Source organism: Octopus bimaculoides, chromosome 16, assembly GCF_001194135.2.
Source record: "Octopus bimaculoides isolate UCB-OBI-ISO-001 chromosome 16, ASM119413v2, whole genome shotgun sequence".
NCBI lineage: Eukaryota > Metazoa > Mollusca > Cephalopoda > Octopoda > Octopodidae > Octopus > Octopus bimaculoides.
The window spans coordinates 50,977,901-50,994,353 of NC_068996.1; the positions used below are offsets into that span (position 1 = coordinate 50,977,901).

The 16,453-nt window shown below is 35.9% G+C and overlaps 1 protein-coding gene across 7 annotated transcripts in view; it reads left to right on the forward strand.

Annotated features, from left to right (window-relative positions):
* The window catches only part of LOC106869485 (centrosomal protein of 170 kDa), a 393,016-nt gene that overhangs the window by 285,452 nt on the left and 91,111 nt on the right, over nt 1-16,453 (forward strand). For all 7 annotated transcript variants that reach the window (XM_052973757.1, XM_052973759.1, XM_052973755.1 and 4 more), the window contains one exon: nt 4,899-5,048. In XM_052973757.1, coding sequence (XP_052829717.1) covers nt 4,899-5,048 — 150 coding nt within the window. The remainder of the gene's footprint in view (nt 1-4,898; nt 5,049-16,453) is intronic.

The window sequence follows — 16,453 nt, forward strand, 5'->3', positions numbered from 1 at the left end:
TCTCTCTCTCTCTCTCTCTCTCTCTCTCTCTCTCTCTCTCACACACACACAATTGTTGCTATTTGTGGTAATATGTAGAAGGTAACTAAATCTTTGTTATTCATCCCTTCTGGTACCAACCTGCCTGAGGCCATCCTTGGTTCCATGGCACACACTTCCAGCTTCAAGTGATCTAACCATTGAGTTTCTGTTAAAATTTCATGTTAATTTATGTTTCCAACGCTACTTTAATAATGGTGAAAGCAGAGCATTTATTTTAACCTTAAGCATTTAAACCAGACATTTCTAACTCAAATAGTCTACCTGTTTCATGTTCATACTGGCCCAGACGTGGCCCCTCATGCTTACCCTACATTTGAGGAATAAACAATCCCATCATTGAAATCTCAAAGCTATGAGATAATGCATGATTAATTCCAAACAATGTGAATAAATAACAGTAATCAGAATGCTGAAGAGTTAACAGAAATATGGTAACAAAGGCAGGGAGTTGGCAGAATCGTTAGCACACCGGGCGAAATGCTAAGTGGCATTTCGTCTGCTGTTATGTTCTGAGTTCAAATTCTGCCGAGGTCGACTTTGTCTTTCATCCTTTCGGGGTCGATAAATTAAGTACCAGTTATGCAATGGGGTCGATGTAATCAACTTAATCCCTTTGGCCTTGTTTGTCCCCTCTATGTTTAGCTCCTTGTGGGCAATAAAGAAATAAGAAACATGGTAACAGGAAGATTGACCTCAATCCATTCCTAATTGTACAGATCTATGTCCAGTGGTGTCAGAGCAGTAACTTTCTAATTTCTCTTAGGACTGTGTTGCCTAAAGTGTTCTTTCTTTGCTGAAGCAGTAAAGAAGAAAATGACTGCTATTTCTAGCAGATCGAGTAATAACCATGTAGTGATACTCTCATTGATTTGAGGATGATGATGATAGTGGTGGTGGTATAGATGTCATTACATATTCACAAATCAATTTGAAAATTTTTGATTAGGGACTTAAAATAGGAGAGGATTGAATGAGATGGGGTGAGAGTGAGGTAAATTTATGGGAATATTTTTAACTTAAACACTGAGATCAATATTTAAATATTTGAAATTAGTGATGTTGTCCTGATATATGGATTTTCATCTTCTTTCTTTTTTTTATTTTAATTAATTAGATTGATTAAAACTGTAGATTTCTCTTTAGTCTGAATGATAAAGACAAAGTCAATGACATTGTGATTCTAAATTTCAGTTTTAAACTAGGCCAAGTTATTCTGTTCTAGATTAATATGAGGTGGGTGCTGAAAAGTTTCTGGCTTTAAGCGTATCACGAAAGGCCTGGTTGGAGGTTCAACCTTCTATGTTCTTCTACAGGGCTTGTGAATCTGAGAGGAGAATATCATCGTCGTTTAATGTCCGCTTTCCATGCTAGCATGGGTTGGACAATTTGACTGTGGACTGGTGGACCAGATGGCTGCACCAGGCTCCAATCTGATCTGGCAGAGTTTCTACAGCTGGATGCCCTTCCTAACGCCAACCACTCCAAGAGTGTAGATGTTGAATAAAACCAGAATTAACTGGACCTCTTGTGTTTTCTTTTACCCAAAACCAGGAACTTTTCAGCACCCCTTTATGTATCGATTTGTGAAAAAAATGTTCATCATCATCATCATTGTTTAACGTCCGCTTTCCATGCTAGCATGGGTTGGACGAGGGTTACAAATTAAGCCTGTTCTTGAAGATGACATTTTTTTTGTAAAACTCTAGACAATCCTGTTCTTTTATCTTTCATCTTTGTTTTGGCCACTAGACTGTGGCCATGCTGGGGCAATGCTTAGAGTGGTTTAGTCAAATAAATTGACACCAATACTCTTTTTCCTTAAGCTTGGTTGTTATTCTATTGGTGCCTTTTCTTTTTTTGCCAGACTGCTAAGTTACAGAGACGTAAACAAACCAACACTGGTTGTCAAATGGTGGTGGGTGACAAACATAAAAATAGGTATACACACACAAAGACACATGATAGGCTTCTTTCAGTTTCTGTCAACCAAATCAATCTTTAGTCAGCCCGGAGCTGTAGTAGAAGACACTTGCAGTGGAACTTGTCTTTAACTTTTTTATATTTTCTCTTCCATGTCGACACAGTTTGGACAAGATTTCTTCAGGCAGTAATTCTGTGGCAAGGTGCCTTTTCTGTTGCCATTGGTCTTCACACTTTGAAGCCTATGAAATTACCAAACTATGATGCCCTATTGTTTACAGAAAATACAAACAAACGTCATCTTTTTCAGAGTAAATGTCTCTCCCCCCCCTCTCTCTCTCTCGCTCGCTCTTTCTCTATCTCTCACACCTTATGATATTATGTATCACTCATTCTCATCCAACAAATGCATTCACATAGAAGTTAGATAACTTTTACCTTTGTGCAGTCATTGTTTAGCCCTAGGCTAGTTCTCATTGAGTAGATCTATAATGAAGTGTATTCTAACCATTGTCATGTTGTCTTTTAGTATATCAATCCTTGATATTGTACAATGTCAAACACCCACAACTCCTCCTACCACCACCACCGTCTGTTTGTCTCTCTCACAAACAAAAGGAAGGTTAAGATATGATTTTTAGCACATTAAGCTTTTACACAGAGACTTTTCCATTAGCTTCTGTTCTCTTTCCCTTTTGTTCAGTTGTTTTCCTTCAGTGTCTGATATCTCAAATAATTCTGTGTCAGTGGTATGCTCTGCTGAAGACACTTTCCTAAAGCCTCCAACATGAATGCAGACAGAGAAGGAAGATGAACCTAAAACCCGTGGTCTGTCTTTAGACTATATGGTTACCTGTCCTGGTCACTTATAACCCCTGCAAAAGACACAGGTGTGCAGTGGTGTATTAACCAGAGTGGTGGATTTAATCAACCACCAAAGAACAGCCCATCCAATGAGTTTCCACATGTCTATCCTGTTTCACTTCTCATAAAACTTGGGTTCATGTGAAATTATGCTATAATAGAAGACACTTGCCCAAGGTGTTGTTGTTTAGTGGGAATAAATATAGAGCTACATGACTGCAAAATAAATTTCTTAACTACACTGCCATACTTTTTCAAATTTTGTTTATCCATGTTCACCATGCAGTATTTGTGTGTGTGTATGTATTTTTACGTTCTTAAAATTTTGCTTTCTTACCCAGCTAGTTGGATATCTGTTGATCAAACTAAGTTATGTGGAAAATGAAATTGGTTACATGAAAAAACAATACTATTCAAATGCTCTCTAACACACACACACACACACACACACACACACACACACACACGCACACGCACACGCACACGCACACTCTGAGTTACATAGCAACACAAACTTTGTTGCAAGTAGTGGAAAAAGAAAAGAAGAAAAAAGCATTTAAACACAACCATCTATATAAAAACAACTTTCTCTTTATTATTTAATATAATATTGGGTCAGGTAATTGTGTAAAGAACTAGGAGTGGAATGTACAACAAATGTAGCTTTACATATCAATAATGGATTATTTTGTTGTTTTTTTTTTTAATTATTTCTTCCAGGTTAAGTTGTATTAATTTCTCAGGTCAGACATGTTTCCTGTATTGAGTTTAAGTAGAAATAAAGTAAAGATAGGAAATGATTTAGAATTAGAGATAGAATTATATATTGGCTTCAAATATTGGCACAAGGCCAGGAATTTCAGGAGAGTGAGCAAAGTTGATTACATTGACCTGCAATGCTTAACTGGTACTTAATTTATTGACCACTGAAAGAATGAAAAGGCAAAGTCAACCTTGGCAGAATTTGAACTCAGAATGTTAAAATGGATGAAATGCTGCCAAGCACTAAGCCTGGCATGCAAATGATTCTGCTAGCTCACCATCTTAATAAGAGTATATATTGCTTACCAGAATGCAGATGGTGTGTCCTGATCCTGTAGACATCATACAATCTTGTTTAGGACTGATAAGTACCTGACAAAACTATCAATAATCTGCATTGGCCAAAAACTGTTTATTTGATGAAGAATCCTGCCTGATATGTCAGTCCACTTATCCTCAAAGAGCATGAACTTATTTTAACAAATTCTTGGAGTATTATTTATATTTATATAGAAATTAGGTTTGAGCACCAAAAAATATATTCATGGTAATTAAGAGTGGTTTTTGTTTCAGACACATAACATTTTAGAGTTTAATGATATTGCTATACAGTAAATCTTGGTGGAACAAACTTGTGGCTAAAAGAATTATCAAAAGCCACATATTTAGAATAAACAAGCAGAAAAGCATAGATTTCATATGTATTTCATAAGTTGATTGTGCTCAACAATTGTTTCATCATCATTATCATCATTGATTAACGTCTGTTTTCCATGCTGGCATGGGTTGGACGGTGTGACTGAAATCTGGAGAGCCAGCGGCTGCACCAGGCTCCAGTCTGGTCTTGCAGAGTTTCTACTGCTGGATGTCCTTCTTGTGATATAAAATATCATGATATAATTCATCATCATCATTTAATGTTTATATTACATGTAATTAATTAATTGAAATTAATTTAAAACTGATGTATTGCCCATATTCTTTTGGAGGAATATTTCTCAAGTAAAATTCTTAGTTCTTTGGTAAAATTTATGTGTGATAAAATATGTCTAAAATTAAATTTATTGACTATCTCAAGTCGGTACAAGCTAGAAGTAGCCATTTACTAGATTTGATTTACTTATAAAGTAATATACACACACACACACACACACACACAAAAAAAAGAAAAGAAAAGAAAAAAGAACAATAATTGTCTTTATGTGTGTGTTTTACGAGAAGCAACAGAAGTAAATTTTATTTATATGTGAAATATATGTTTGTTTGCATACATTGATTCTATTTTTATTGTTTTTTTTCTTCTTCTCCAGATATAACTAGAATTAAAAAGGTTACACCGCTTTATGGTCAACCTTCCTGGTGGGGAGAACCAGACATAGTTGAGAATGACCCAGTGGATTCTTCAAACAGCTCTCAAAACCAAAAGAAGAAATGCAATGATAGTGAAACATCTGATAAACGTAATTATATTTTTGAATTATTCTATGTTGAAAAAAAAAAAAAAAGTCTTGCTTTTATTATAACCATTGCTTTAATGTTTGTTTGTTTTTTTAGATTTTTCTTTCTGCGCATAGCTTAGTAGTGAGAGTGTTAGATATAAGATCTTTAGTTCAATTCCTGGACCGGGTGGTGCATTCTGTCCTTGAGCATAATGCTTATTTCATATTCTTTAAGTCTAGTCAGCTGTGAGTAACCCTGCAAAAGACTGGTGTCCCATCCAGGGGGAATGTTGTGATCTGTCACTTATACACTGTGGAAACCAGATAACTAGTCTTCTGAGTCCCAGGAGTCAAGACAGTGATGATGTTGATGATGTTGATATAGGTTTGATTGGTCTGTAATTCAGAATTCTTCCTTGTATCTGAAATTGTTATTTTGTCTGCGAAGCCCAATCTTCACCAATCTTTAGTGTCATTTTGCAGCTCTTCCTTGATTTATTTCTACCTTTAACCCTTTAGCATATAAACCAGCCAAATCTGGTCAAAATATTCTGTCTGTTTTATGTCCAAACTGGTCTGATCCAGCCTCTCACACCTACCCTACAAGGTCATTCCAAAAATAAACAATCAAATTATTGAAGTCTGGAAGGGATGAGAATTTGACAGTAAATTGAATGCTAAAGGGTTGATCACACAGCATATATGGTCCATTTATTGTGTGTCTGTTTTAAAAGAAATTTACCATGTAAAATTAGGAGTTTCCACAGAATATATAACAAGAAAGTGGTCTGAATGCAAGAAAAGAGTAATTAGTTGCTCTGCAAAATATACATTAAAGCTGAAAATGTCTTGATATTGTTTCAACTGCAGGAATTTGCCCAGATACTTGCTTTGTAACTATGTGACTTTGGTTTCAGTCCCACTGCGTGGCGCTTTGGGCAAGTGTCTTCCACTGCAGCCCTGAGCTGATCAATGCCTTTCGTGTGAATTTGGTAGACAGAAACTGTGTGGAAGACAGCGACCTGGCAGAAACATTAGCACGCCAGGCGAAATGCATGGCGGTATTTCGTCTGCCGTTACGTTCTAAGTTCAAATTCCACCGAGCTCGACTTTGCCTTTCATCTTTTCGGGGTCGATAAATTAAGTACCAGTTGTGCACTGGGGTCGATGTAATTGACTTAATCCCTTTGTCTGTCTTTGTTGTCCCCTTTATGTTTTGCCCCTTGTGGGCAGTAAAGAAATAAGAAACTGTGTGGAAGCCTGTTTTGTGTCTGTGTGTCCTTCCCACTACCACCTAGCAATTGGCAATGGCTTGTTTACATCACTGTAACTTAGTGGTTTGGCAAAAGGGACCAATAGAATAAGTACAAGACTTAAAATAAATACTGGGGGTCAATTTGTTTGATTAAACCCTTTCAAGTAAATCCAAAATGTCCACAGTCCAGTGACTGAGCTGACTAAAAGATAAAAGATATATGTTTGAGAGAATGTGATGCTCTACAATAGTTAAATGAGGAAGCCATTATGTTCTTTTCTACTCCAGGCACAAGGCCTAAAATTTTTGGGGAGGGTGAGGCAGTTGATTAGATCGACCCCAGTACACAACTGGTAGTTAATTTATCAATCCCGAAAGGATGAAAATCAAAGTCGACCTTGGCAGAATTTGAACTCAGAGCGTAAAGACAGACGAAATACCACTAAGCATTTTCGGCATCCAGCTTTAGAAACACTGCCAAATCAGATTGGAGCCTGGTGTAGCCATCTGGTTTCACCAGTCCTCAGTCAAATCGTCCAACCCATGCTAGCATGGAAGGCGGACGTTAAACGATGATGATGATGATGATGATGATGTCCTAACGTTTCTGCCAGCTCGCCACCTTAAAGGAGCCATTATATTGCTTGTATTTATTCACACATGATAGCCACAAACCTCATATTGCAAAAGAAAATAGTGTCAGCTTGATATGAGAATTCACCTATTTATAAGTCGTCTTTCCTCTACTTCTTACATGAGTTCTAAAGTAGGTTCTGTTCTTCTATGATTGCTTGCTCTTTGCGTTTTGATGTAGTTCCTTGTTTACTTCTACTTGCAGTTCTCTCTCAGATTATCACCCTGGGTAGTTGTCCTTGTTACTCAGATATTAACCCTTTCGTTACCATATTTCTGTCGAGATGTTCTGTGTTTCTTTCAATTAATTCTAAATATAACAAAGAATTTAGTAAAATAACTTAGTTATCATTCAGCTAGTTCCTAAAACTAGCTGAATGATAACTAAGTTATCATTAACTAAGTTATCTGTACTACAGAGCTAGAAGCAATTTCAACTGTGTTAGTATCAAAAGGGTTAAGAATTGCTTCTCTATTATATATTTTAACCCTTTCGTTACCATATTTCTGTCGAGATGTTCTGTGTTTCTTTCAATTAATTCTAAATATAACAAAGAATTTAGTAAAATAACTTAGTTATCATTCAGCTATTGTTAGGAACATAAACTGTGACTAAGGTTTGGTGGAAGATTTTAATTCAGAACTTTTGAAAACAAGACATTTGTATTATAGAGGTAGAGGCAGTTTCAGCTGGGTTGGTATCTAAAGGGTTAAGAATTGTTTCTCTATTATATATTTTAACTATTTTGTTACCACATTTCTGTTGAGATGTTCTGTGTTTCTTTCAATTACTTTAAATATAACAAAGAATTTAGTAAAATAACTTAGTTATCATTAAGTTAGTGTTAGGAACATAAATTGTGACTAAAGTTTGGTGGAAGATTTTAATTCAGAACAAGACATTTGTAGCACAGAGCTAGAGCTATTTTCAGCCGGGTTGGTAACAAAAGAGTTAAAAGTGTGGTGGTTTGGATAAGTTCTATGCCATAGGATGACATTGACATTCCTGGCAATATGTCAGTGCCAGGGCTATGGGATCTTTTTGCCAGCTGTTTTGGTGCCGTCTTTTTGGTGTCTCTGATTCAATATCGAGTTATTTGCCATTAGATGTTTCAATATTGTTCTCTCTTTCGTTCTCTCTCTCTCTGTTTATGTGTGTGAACATCTAGTTACGTTTGTATATGTATGTTTATGTTTATTGTTTCTCTCTGTATGTGTGCACATGTTTACCTCTTGTGTCAAAGCAATTCTGCTGTTGAAACAATTAGAATGTCCAGTCCCTCATGCCAAATCATTAGTACCCAAACAGCTGCACCCAAGCCTCTCTTTCTTCAATCTCAAAATCTCAGATTCCTCCTGGTATATGTATTTAGCCAAACTTATGAATATCACCGAATAATTTTTGTCCGTTTCATCTGACTTCGGGTTTTTTTTGTATTTTTTTTTTTTGAATTGTAATTAATTACCTACTTGCTAATCTACATCTATTTCAATTAAGCATGGACTATGTCTCATTGATCCTTCTGTGTAACAACAACTTCTAAGGATATAATAAGGAAAAGAAGGAAAAACGTGAATGCTATTCTTCTCTTCAGGTCAATGAAAAACAAAAAAATATATATATATAAAGCAACAAAATAAAATGAATGGTAAAAGTGAGCTGAAACACTGGAAGTGAATTGCTGTGGTTGTTTATCTATTGATTTGGAGAATGTGTTTTACAGAACTGCCTCCTTGGCTAACATAAGTATAGGGAGCAAAAGAGAGGAAAAAAGAAAGTGTGTGGTGGTGGTCAAAGAGAGTTATGCACACAAGTGTGTATGCATGTTGTCTGATATTGCCAATGTGTGAGATGATGCAGATGTTATGTACATTTGGTAAGAATGGATAATGAGGGATCTGGCGAAGCTATGAGTTTACATGTGTGTCTGACAGAAAAGAAGGTGATAAAAAAAAAAAAAAAGGTGTTACCTATGATGAATAGATAGAAAGATAGATCTTGGAGGGTTTTATGGTTAGTGGTGAGGATAGTGTGTGAGACGAATGATTAAGGCAGCTTGGCAGCAAAACAATGTTTCACAGCTATTGGAACTATGACAGCTTGTAAAAACAGATGCTAAAACATATGATAACTATCAAATAGATTTTATCAAACTTTCAAGAAAGAAAAAGAAAAGTTTAAAGTTTTGCTTTGTTCTGTTTACTGGGGGGTTTTTTCTCCTTTTAAGAACAAATTTTTCTGGTATGTTATTTACTCAGTTATATGGTGTGTAGGGTTATGGAGGAAAGGAAGAAGAAAAAAAAAATTGTAAAAACCTGTATTTCCTGAAGTAGCATTCTTCACTAAGAGTTATATCATATTTATTTTGAAAGGATTAAGGCAGGTTATTCCAGTTTACTTTTAACATTTTATTTTCAAGTTAAATAGAAAAACTCTTATTATTATTATTGTTATTATTATTATTATTATTATTACTAGTAGCAGCAGCAGCAGCAGTAGTAGTTGAAAGAATTAGTAGAATTTTTAGCACACTGAGCGGCATTTTGTCTGCCTTTATGTTCTGAGTTCAAATTCCATTGATGTCAGCTTTGACTTTCATTCTTTTGGGGGTTAATAAAACAAGTACCAGTTAATTATTGGGGTTTGAGGTAATCAACTTACCCTCGTTCCTGAAATTGCTGACCTTGTGCCAAAAACAGAAACCATTATTATTATTATTATTATTATTATTATTATTATTATTATTGTTATTATTAAGGTGGTGAGCTGGCAGAATCATTGGCACGCTGGGCAAAATTCTTCGTGGCATTTCATCTGTCGCTACATTCTGAGTTTAAATTCCACTGAGGTTGACTTTGCTTTTCATCCTTTCGTGGTCAATAAATTTAGGTACCAGTTGAGTAATTGGGGTTGATGTAATCAACGCAACCCTTCCCCCAAAAATTTCAAGTCTTGTGCCTGTAGTAGAAAGGATCATTATTATTATTATTAAAGTGACAAGCTCACATAATTGTTAGTGTTTTGGTGAAGATGCTTGGCAGAATTTCTTCTGGCTCATAAGTCTGAGTTCAAATTCTGCTGGGATTGATTTTGTCATTTATCCTTTTGGGGTTGATAAAATAAGTACCAGTTGAACACCAGGGTTGGTATAATCAACTTATATGCTCCCCACGAAATTGCTGGCCTTGTGCCTGTAGTAGAAAGGATTATCATTATTAGTGGTATTTCGTCTGCCACTACGTTCTGAGTTCAAATTCTACTGAGGTTAACTTTGCTTTTCATCCTGTCAGAGTCAATGAAATAAGTACCAGTTGTGCACTGGGGTTAATGTAATCAAGTATCCCCCTCTCCCAAATTTCACACCTTGTGCCTATAGAAGAAAGGATTACTATTATTATGTGTTATCTATTTTACAAACCTAGACAAGTAGAGTAGGCCAATGGAGATTTCAAATGTCTTCACTGGGAACATAATATAAACGAACTACTGACCACATCTGATGTAACTTGACCAGCTGTATGGTTGTGATGCATGTGCCTGGTGTACCCTCATCAGATGTGTAGTCATGATGGGTATATATTAGGCTTTATATATTTGTACCCCAGTGTCACTTTGATGACATACACTGCTCTCTCACTCAATAATAATAATAATGATAATAATGAAAATAATAATGGCTTCAAATTTAGGCACAAGATCAGCAATTTTGGGGGTAGGGGCAAGTTGATTACATTGACCACCAGTGTTCAACTGGTACTTAAGTTATCAATCCCAAAAGGACTAAAGGCAAAGTTGACCTTGGTGGCATTTGAACTCAAAACAGAGAGGGATGAGATGCCACTAAGCATTTTGTTTGGCATGCTAACAATTTTGCCAGCTTGCAGTATTAATAATAATAATAATAATCCTATCTACTATAGGCACAAGGCATGAAATTTGGGGGTGGGGGATAGTCAATTATATTGACTCTAGTACTCAACTGGTAACTTATTTTAGCAACCCCAAAAGACTAAAAGGCAAAGTTGACCTCGGTGGAATTTGAACTCAGAACATAAACCAAAATACCACTAAGCATTTTGCTCGGCATGCTAACAACTCTGCCAGTTCACTTTAATAATAATAATAATAATAATAATAACAATAATGATGAATTGCCATGGTTTATGTATTTCTAGTTTCAATACATGACCTCAGATCAATTTATGCAGTAAATAAGTCAAACTGAGGAATAAAATTTTTAAAAATATTCCTTAGTTTCATTCACAGCTGTTTCTAGAATGTCTATGCATATTTGATTGGTTTGAATCAATATATCATACCACTGTGATTGTTCTATTGATCCCAGTAAATTTCAAATTCCAAACTGTACTGAATTAAATGATGTTTCTCAGTACCAAATTAAACGGGGGGAAAAATTAATCCACAGTCAATCTGTACAAACTTCCATCAATACTGGGTGATTAAAAGAGTATCTCGCCTGCTTTAGAGATGAGTCACTTTAATTAATTAAGTACTGAGGGTAATTAACGGACTGTTAGTCACTTATTTTCTTTCTGATAGAAGTGAAATGAAATGCTAAAAGCTGTGAGCAATTAATGAAAGAGAGAAATGTAGTTGTGAGTGGAAGGAGAAGATGTGGGGAGTTTAAAGATAATTGAAAGATAAAGAATATAAAAAAAAAAAAAGTTCATGGCATTCGTTATCAGGTCACCTGAAATCTTACCAATCAATGACTATATTTTTCTAACATATGACCTGCAGTAGCAGTTGGTTTTTAGAAAGGTTGTTCACAGCAGCCCAGTTATATATGATTTTAGTATCGTGTGTGTGTGTGTGCCTGCGCATGTGTGTGTGTGTCATCATCATCATTATCGTTTAACATCTGCTTTCCATGCTGGCATGGGTTGGATGGGTTGACTGAGGACTGGCAACCCAGTAGGCTGCACCAGGCTCCAATCTGATCTGGCAAGGTTTCTACTGCTGGATGCCCTTCCTAACACCAACCACTCCGAGAGTGTAGTGGGTGCTTTTTTACATGCCACTGGCACAAGAGCCAGTCAGGGGCACTGGCTTTGACCACGTTTGGATGATATATATATATATATATATATATATATATATATATACACACCGTAGGCCTCCGTCGGTCAGTACACATACGCACACACAAACACACATCATTCGTTTTGTACCGTTACCTGTCTTAGTGCTTATTCTCTGTCCATTTCCTAGAATATAAAGCCTTTAACAGAGGTGTCAAACACACACCACAACCATTTTAGGTCCTCCCCCTCTCCTTGCAGATTTCGATTTTGCCAAAATAAGAAACGGTTCCAATTTTTTTTTTTAATGGGAATGGAAAGTGGGAGAGGGAAATGAAATTTTGAATTTCTTTCAAAGCAAAATTTTGTTATCGGTTGCTATCCTCCATTTTCATCTCGTAATTAAATCATCAAAGTCTTGTCTGTAACCAAAGCAAACCTTTAAATAGCTTAAACCAGACACAGGCAACCATTTTCATGAGAAACAGGCCACACAAAACTTGGATTATTATCAGGCAGGTGACACTGTTCAAAAAAAACTTCAAGTAACTTTTCATTTCAGTATGTCATTCAGAAATTCTTACTGGTTGTAAGGTTGCTCATTACTGGCTTAAAACACAGTACCCATAACTTTTTATGGGGGCCTCAAAGACATGTCGAGGAACAGGGTGAGAAACTATGGCCCATCAAGTATAGTTCACTGACGGGATTTGATACAGTTTCCTATCCAATTTTATTCCCAAGGCTTATGCTAGCTCAAGTTTATTGTAGACAGACTTCTGTATAGTCTCCATCTGCTTGAATTCACTTCCTCTTAAAAGAAGTATGTCAAATGTTGGTGTTGATTGAAGTTGCTGCACCCTCCTTCAAAAATGTTTGACCTTGAACTATAATATTAGAAAATATTAATATTACATTTATTTGCACTGTGTTGTCATTTATGATTGTCATTAGATTTATTAGTGCATGACATTTGGTAGATTTATAATGTTAATATATTTTCGAAGAATAACAAGGCCACTTCACTTCGTAACATATAACAGTTTATATAAATTGTCTGTAGTCTATATTGTTATGAATATATAAGCATATATAAAAGAAAGAAAAAGACAAATTAAATAAGACGGATTGTGTAATAATTTGGTCAAGTATAGAACTGATTTGTAAGATTCTTTCATAATATAAAATAATCAAACAAGCATCCTTTCAAAATTATTACGGTGGAGTGACACCTTCCTTGTATAATAATAGCTTCAGATGAAAGAAAGGAATTAAATAAAAAGATTAGGTGTTTTAATGTTGCCCATCTATAGAGTTTTATTTGTAATGTAAGATTATCTAACAGATCATTTTCTTTTTTTAACACCTGTAGATGAAGTTGTCATTGCATGTGAATGGCGTCAGCTATCTCAAATTATTGTTTTGCTATAAAAATGCTAATTTTTGAGGAGCCTTCCTTTTCAATAGGGTTTTTTTTTTGTCTTTGTTGTATTATTATCCTCATTCCTCAATCTGATATATCTAACCAATAAGGTAAGATGTCACCGTTTCATCTTCGTTTGTTTGTTTGATTGATAACTGTTGTATCTACTCAGGTATCACAGACTCAATCTGCACAAATTGAGAATTAGATGGTAAATGATATCAGGCACAACTAAAACTATGACCCCCCCCCCCATACAATTCTATTTATACTCAGGTACATCACAGCATATCTTAGACATTACTTTCCAACTTATAGTCAGGAGTATAAAATACATATAAATTCAATGGATGGCTTTTCTGAAGAAACATCAGGTATGTGTCACAAAGGAATTTTTTGGAGGAAGCCTTAGTCAAGATTTGATCACTGATTGTTCATATTCATGTAATGTTGAGTCTCTTAACCCTTTTGCATTAGATTTACTTTGTCAAAAGTAATCCCTATTTGTTCACATCTTGTAGGTTTGAGATTTCAATGATATGAATGTTTTATTTTTATAATGACATTGAAGGGTCAATGTGAAAGGCTGGATCTGTATAGTTTTAACATAATGCAGGTAGAATATTTGAGCCAGATATGGTTGGTTTATATGCTAATGGGTTAAAGTACAAATCTGTGTGTGTGTGTGTGTGTGTGTGTTTGTAAACACAGCAGTTTTTCAGTTGGAGTGTTCACAGAGTGATGGGATATGGTATATCCAAAAAAAAAAAAAAATCTCTGGGAAAAATAACTTAGCAATGGATTAATAATATTAAGTATGTAATAAGAGCATACTGCGATGGACTGGCGTCCCGTCCAGCTGGGGGAAACACATATGCCATAGAAACCAGGAAACCGGGCCCATGAGCCTGGCTAGGCTTGAAAAGGGTGAGGAAAAAAAAAGAAAAATAAGAGCATATTTTGGACAATGGTTATTTTTGACAAAAGTATGTGAGCATGTTGTAGGAATGTTTTATCCCTTCAACATTTAAACTGGCCATGTCCAGCCCAAATATTCTACCTGTGCTTTGTCCAAAATGACCAAACCCAGCCTCTCACACCTATCCTACTATGACAGTCTGAAAATAAGCACTTACATTATCAAACTCTTGAAATGTCTGATTACTTCAAAATAATGTAAATGAAATAAGCATTACATTTGATAGAGTGATCTAAATGCCAAAGGGTTAAAGTATGGGTTCTGTGGCAGATAAAATGAAGTCAGAACTGCTATATATACAAATAAATATAATAAATGCTCAGGCATGGAACAATCAAAATGCCCATTGATGAACCTCTGTATGAGTACAAATCTTGTATATAAATGTATTGTGCACACGAGGGGAAGGTTGTATGTTTACATTGGGCAAAAGGCTGATTCATTCAAGAATCATTGTTGCAACCATGTTGCCAGCTTCAAGACAATCAATGAGAGACATTGAACATCTTTGGCCAATTTCGTGTGGCAACTTAAGGAAGACCAAATTAAGTATAATGTAATTTGGTCCATTAGTTAGGCATATATCATTTCCAGGAGGTTCTGATTCTGCTCCGAGGAATCCCTGTCTATTCTGTGGACCAATGAGAAGATCATTAAGATTTCTGAAAGACTCTCAAGATGCCTACATACCTATAAGTGTATTTTTGCATAATGCAGTGGGAATGAATTTGAGTAACTGTTAACATGATTTACTTAAAGGTATGGATGAATTGAATTTAGTTTTAACCTCCCCATTCTTATAAACACCAAGTAGCTGTTTTACTTGCTATGTGAATGTAGTGTGCTAAACTACACGTGTGTGAATGCTTGCATCTTTGCGGATGCTTGTATGAGTGAGTATACATGTGCCATACAACTTATGTGAGGGCCTTTATACATCCATATCCTTTAATGGTTATTGTTAATACATTTTTCGCTGTGCTGCATGTTTGTTTCTTTTTTGCATTACACGAAATGAGAAGATTCATCGTGGAACTGTTATTTTAATGAGTTATGTCTATTTATCACCCAGAGTGACACATCTGCACCATCAGATGCTCCTGAACCAGTTGTTAAGTGTCCCACCCATGAGGGATCAATTCTAGATGTACGGAAACAATTGTAGTGATTAATGGAAATTCTCGTATCTTCCATTTACCATATATATATATATATATAAAGCTGTTGTATACTGTCAACTTAATGTGACAGTCCCAATAAGGGAATCATACTGCTGCTATTTAGCCCTAGGAAGCTGGACTGCTTCCTGTCGGCCTTGACACATTTCCTGTGTCCTTATGTTTGTGAGGGGGAGACAAGCACTTCCACCCAGCCATATATATATATATATATATATATATATATAATGTGCCTGTGAAGGCACATTCCTTAGTGATTAGGGTGTTGCACTTGTGATTGTGGGTTTGATTCATAGACCAGGTGTTGCGTTGTATTCTTGAGCAAAGCACTTCATTTCATATTGCTGACATGTGGCACCTGTACAGGTAATGTCGATTTGATGGAGGGAGTGAGCTTATGTGTACACAAACATTTGATCACCATAAACAAATCATGTGTGTGGCTGTTCAGCAACAAATTGCCAAACCCTCACACATTGTCTAAGAATGGGAGAGTCCATCATATAATCATGGACTCTCCCATTGTTAGACGATGTGAAAGGGTTCAGCAATTTCTTGCTGAACAACCACACAAATGATTTATATATACTCTTTTAATTGTTTCAGTCATTTGACTGTGGCCATGCTGGAGCACTGCCTTTAGTTGAGCAAATTGACCCAGGACTTATTCTTTGTAAGCCTAGTACTTATTCTATCGGTCTCTTTTGCTGAACCGCTAAGTTACGGGGACGTAAACACACCAGCATTGGTTGTCAAGCGATGATGGGGGGACAAACACAGACACACAAACATATACACACATATATATACATATACATATATACGACGAGCTTCTTTCAGTTTCCGTCTACCAAATCCACTCACAAGGCTTTGGTCGGCCTGAGGCTATAGTAGAGGACACTTGCTCAAGGTGCC